General features: G+C 46.4%; 1 protein-coding gene across 1 annotated transcript in view; it reads left to right on the top strand.

The window, feature by feature from the left end:
* Positions 1-5,737, top strand: part of SEPTIN4 (septin 4) — a 16,700-nt gene that overhangs the window by 10,558 nt on the left and 405 nt on the right. The window contains 1 exon segment of the mRNA XM_012555949.2: positions 5,516-5,735. Within this exon segment, the coding sequence (XP_012411403.2) occupies positions 5,516-5,735 (220 nt within the window).

A 5,737-nucleotide genomic window follows, 5' to 3' on the forward strand; every position in this document is an offset into this window, starting at 1 on the left:
CGTGAAGGGAGAGGGTTGACATTTCGTGGGGTTGTTAACCAATGTCATAAAACAATATGTGTACTGACTGTTGAATGAGAAACTATTTGTTCTGTAAACCTTCACCTGAAGTACAATAAAAAAAAAAAAAAATACTCCACCCCAGAAGCACCCAGGGAATTGTACTCTAGTCAAGGACATCAATGCCTGGTGGGACGTTGAATTTCAAGAAAAAGCCAGAGCTCCAGGAGCTGGGTGACACTGAGACAAGGTTGGCCAGACCACCTGTCAACTGGAGGTGGGGAAGAGCACTGAGTGGCTAACGATTCATGCAAGGGCTGCTGTGTCTCAGCCTTGCTCCTGACCAGGTATCAGACCCTACCTCCTCCAACCAGGAATGTAAGAGCTGGTATTGGGGGGAGTCTAGTCCTCTCCTCTTTGAGTCGGGGAAACAGAGGCCCAGAGAAGGGGAAGAACTTTCAGGCAGTGAGATAATAGCCAAAGCTGGCATGGGGACTTATGTTCAGGTCAAGTTCTGTCCGAAACCCCTGAATGCCGCAGGGTTAGCCTGTTGGACTTGTTCAGGTAGAATGGCTCACTGTCTGTCTTAAGCTTTTATTTCTCCCAGCATGCCTCATATTGGGCCTGTGGTGCAGTGACTAGAGAGACTGTGGCCACCAAGACCCCAAGATTCTTGGCTTGGAGCTGAGTCCTATGGCTCCGGGTCTGTCTTGGGGCAGGGCTCCCTCAAAGCAAGTTGGCACTAATGTGCCTTAGGACACCCAGGGCTCTGGGCAGCAGGTGCCAGAGCAGAGCTGGGATTCCAGCCACAGCTGAGGATGAGCTAGCTGAGCTGCCTTCTGGAATGTGTCTGTGTCCATACGTGGACTGCAGCCAGGGCTACAAGACAGGGAGCGTGTTATGATGGAGGAAAATAAGGCTTTGTGATGAGCCTATTGTAGTTTTGTTAGGTGTCTTCAAGTCAGTTCTGACTCATAGTGACCCGACCCTTTGTACAACAGAATGAAACACTGCCCGGTCCTGTGCCATCCTCACAATCATTGCTCCATTTGAGCTCATTGTTGCAGCCACTGTGTCAGTCCATCTCAGTGAGGGTGTTCCTTTTTTACACTGACCCTCTACCTTACGAAGCACAATGTTCTTCTCCAGGGACTGATCCCTCCTGATAACATGTTCAAAGTATTTGAGACAAAGTCTCACCATCCTCGCTTCCAAAGAGCATTCTGCTGTACTTCTTCCAAGACAGGTTTGTTCATTCTTCTGGCAGCCCACAGTATATTCAATATTCTTTGCCAACACCTCAATTCAAATGCATCAAATCTTCTTTGGTCTTCCTTACTCATTGTCCAGCTTTCGCATGCATGTGAGATGACTGAAAATACCATGGCTTGGGTCAGGCACACCTTAGTCCTCAAAGTGACATCTTTGCTTTTTAACACCTTAAAGAGGTCTTTTGCAGCAGATTTGCCCAATGCAATATGTCATTTGATTTCTTGACTGCTGCTCCCATGGGTGTCGATTGTGGATCCAAGTGAAATGAAATCCTTGACAACTTCAATATTTTCACCGTTTATTATGATGTTGCTTACTGGTCCAGTTGTGAGGATTTTTGTTCTCTTTGTGTTAAGGTGTAATCCATACTGAAGACTGTAGTCTTTGATCTTCATCGGTAAGTGCTTCAAGACTTCTTCACTTTCAGCAAGCAAGGTTGTGTCATCTGCATATCACAGGTTGTTAATGAGTCTCCCTCCAATCCTGATGGTCTTCATATAGACCAGCTTCTCGGATTATTTGCTCAGGATACAGATTGAACAAATACGGTGAAAGGATACAACCCTGACTCACACTTTTCCTGATTTTAAACCATGCAGTATCCCTTTGTTCTGTTCGAACAACTGCCTCTTGGTCTATGTACAGGTTCCTCATGAGCCCAATTAAGTGTCCTTGAATTCCCATTCTTTTCGGTGTTATCCATAATTTTTTATGATCCACACAGTCGAATGCCTTTGCACAGTCAATAAAACACAGGTAAACATCTTTCTGGTATTCTCTGCTTTCAGCCAGGATCCATCTGCATCAGCAGTGATATCCCTCATTCCGTGTCCTCTTCTGAATCCAGCTTGAATTTCTGGCAGTTCCCTGTCAATGTACTGCTGCAGCCATTTTTGAATTATCTTCAGCATAATTTTACTTACATGTGATATTAATGATATTGTTTGATAATTTCCACATTCTATTGGATCACCTTTCTTTGCAATAGGCACGTATATGGATCTCTTCAAGTTGGTTGGCCAGGTAGCTGTCTTCCAAATTTCTTGGCATAGACAAGTGAGCGCTTCTAGCATTTATCCGTTTGTAGAAATATCACAGTTGGTATTCTGTCAGTTCCTGGAGCCTTGTTTTTTGCCAATGCCTTCAGTGCAGGTTGGAATTCTTCCTTCAGTGCCATTGGTTCTTGATCATACGCTACCTCCTGAAATGGTTGAACATCAACCAATTATTTTTGGTATAGTGACTCTGTGTATTTCTTCCATCACCTTTTGATGCTTCCTGTGTCATTCAATTTTTTGCTCATAGAATCCTTCAATGTTGCAACTCAAGGCTTAAATTTTTTCTTCAGTTCTTTCAGTTTGAGAAATGCCAAGCATGTTCTTCCCTTTTGGTTTTCTAACCCCAGGTCTTTGCATGTCGCATTATAATACTTTGTCTTCTTGAGCCACCCTTTGAAATCTGTTCAAGTCTTTTACTTCATCATTTCTTCCTTTTGCTTTAGCTACTCTACATTCAAGAGCAAGTTTCAGAGTCTTTTCGACATCCATTTTGGTCTTTTGTTTCCTTTTCTTTTTTAAAAAAAATATTTATTTTTTAATTGTACTTTAGGTGAAGGTTTACAGAACAAATAGTTTCACATTAAACAGTCCGTACACATACTGTTTTATGACATTGGTTAACAACCCCACGAAATGTCAACGTTCTCCCTTCTCGACCTTTTTTTTGGTAAAAATATACATAGCCAAAGATACACCATTTCAAAAATTTTAGTGACATTGATTATGTTCTTCCAGTTGTGCTGCTAGTCTCACTTTAGATGAAGGTTTACAGAACAAAATAGTTTCTCATTAAACAGTTAGTACACATGTTGCCCTGTGACAATGGTTAACCACCCCACTACATGTCAACACTGTCCTTACTCAACCTTGGGTTCCCTAAACTAAAAGGGTGTCTGGGGGCCATACTCTTGAGGTTTCTCCAGTCTCTTTCAGGCCAGTAAATCTGGTCTTTTTGTGTGTGTGTTAGAATTTTGTTCTACATCCTTCTCCAGCTCTGTCCAGAACCCTCTGTTGTGATCCTGGTCAGAGCAATCAGTGGTGGTAGCCGGGCACCATCTAGCTGTACTGGACTCAGTCTTGTGGAGGCCTTGGTAGCTGTGGTCCATTCGTCCTTTGGTCTCTTCTGTCTTTTAATGACTTTTTGCTTTCTTCATGTATGATGTCCTTGATGTCATCCCACAACTCGTCTGGTCTTCAGTCATCAGTGTTCAGTACATCAAATCTATTCTTGAGATGGTCTCTAAATTCAGGTAATCTATACTCAAGGTTGTACTTTGGCTCTCATGGACTAATTTTAATTTTCTTCAGTTTCAACTTGAACTTGCATGTGAGCAATTGATGGTCTGTTCCGCAGTTGGTCCTGGCCTTGTTCTGATTGATGATATTGAGCTTTTCCATCATCTCTTTCCACAGATATAGCCAATTTGATTTCAGTGTATTCCATCCAGCAAGGTCCACATGTGTAGTCATTTATGTTGTCAAACAAAGGTATTTGCAATGAATAAGTCATTGGTCTTGCAAAATTCTGTCATGCGATCTCCTGCATCTTTTCTATCATGGATAAGCCTACCTTCCTTGAAATAGGCTTTCTCCCCAGGCCCACACCTGCACCCCAGGCCAGCTGACTACTGGGTGGAAGCACCCAAGAGGTATTCTCATGAGTGTGGCATGAATACTAGTGAACTGCAGCTAGTTCCCAACAGTGGGGCTTTGGTAGCTCAAACTTGACATTCAGGCTTGTTGGTGGCAGCAGCTGCTGCTTCTGCATGTTTCCAACAGCGATTGGTTTCTGTCTTCTTTAAATAAACTCCTTTATATCTTTGTTTCCCTGAGTACAGCTTCAGGTCTCCTGATTTACCCTGGGCCTTTTGCTGGATCCTCTCCATACCTTCAGAGATTCCTTCTTATCAGAGCAAAACTGCTGGCTCTACCTCTTCCCACTTCTCTCAGATCCTGGCCCTTCTCCTGAGTCTCTGCATGACCAACTTTTCTTCATTACCTCTTGCTGCTGCCTTGCTCTCTTCCTCCAAGCCTACAGCAGCAGACAGCACACCCTACTTCCCTCATTGCATCTGTTTTTAGAATACCAGAGCTGCAAGGACCCTTAGATATCATCTAGTCTAATCCCCTCATTTTCAGATGTGGAAACACACTGTCCTTACTCAACCCTGAGTTCCCTAAACTAAAAGGGTGTCTGGGGGCCATACTCTTGAGGAAGGTTTCTCCTCAGCCTGCTGGCTCATGAATGCCCCTGATGTCTTTAAGCAACAGCACCCCTTCTCATCCCCCTGTCCACCAGTGCCAAATATCCAATAACATTTCCAATAGCAGCTCGTGTTTTTTTGGATGCCACTTGATGTCCCCAGGCCCTCCTCCTTCCCTCTGCTGAGTCCTAACTGATTCAAACCATGGCCACTGGGCCACAGACCAGGCTGAAATAGGATAGGCCTGCCTCTGGGGCTTTTGGGGTCAGGAAGGGTCATTCTTCTTGAAACTTACACAAGAGCTCAGGAAATCCCTCACCAAGTCCCCCCACCCCAAGCATCTGCCTCCCCCTTGCTGCTGCTCTGAACCTTTTGAGACGCTAATGTCTCTAAAGCTGCTGGAGCTGTTGTCCTCACAGCGTCCCACCTGCTTGTTGGAGTCACGCCTGGGCTGGCCTCTCCTGAGACCCTCCCCACTTTCCTCAGCCCCGGGCAAAGTTCCAAGCGACCTGTGAGGGCCACTCAGTTTTTCCCTTCCAACCTTCCAGCAGATGATCCCCAGGATAATTTATGCGGCAAATCCTCTTTAATCTTTAATCTGGGGTCCTGCATGAAGGCAGCTTCTGAGAACCTGTCTCATCTTCACAGCGTAGGTAGAGGATGGGGAATGTCTGACGTTCCACCTTAGGGGATGTTGCAGGGTATATGGACAATCACTAACTTGGACTCCGCTGTCCATCAGTCGGCTTCGCTTCCTGCAAACCTTGCTGAATCTCTGGGAAAGCTAGTGGTTTCTCTCCAACTCGTGCAGAATCCCCCCACCCCACTCCAATCCTTCTAAAAGTGTCTCCTTCGGGCCCTGCCAGGTGCGCCGTTCTTTTTTTTCTATGGGGACTGGCTCAAGCCCCGCAGTGCTGCGCTGCCTGAAGAGGCTACCCTTCAAGGACTGAGTAAGGGCCAGATGTGAAGTGTAGCCCACAGGACGAGGAGCCGAGCCACCCACCCAATCCTGAGCGACTCTGGATACCCCGCGCCTCGGAGGTCTCCGGGTGCAAGCCCAGTCCCCGGGCCAGGGCCGCCCCCTGCCTGTTCCGCGCCTGCCCCCGCGCCGCGGAAATGCAGGCCCCGCCCCGGACCGCTGGGCCCCTCCTCCGGCCGGTACGCACTTGGGGCCGCGGGCTGGGGCCGGCTGTGCTGCGAGGT

The sequence above is a fragment of the Trichechus manatus genome, unplaced genomic scaffold, assembly GCF_000243295.1.
Source record: "Trichechus manatus latirostris isolate Lorelei unplaced genomic scaffold, TriManLat1.0 scaffold00054, whole genome shotgun sequence".
NCBI classification, from domain to species: domain Eukaryota; kingdom Metazoa; phylum Chordata; class Mammalia; order Sirenia; family Trichechidae; genus Trichechus; species Trichechus manatus.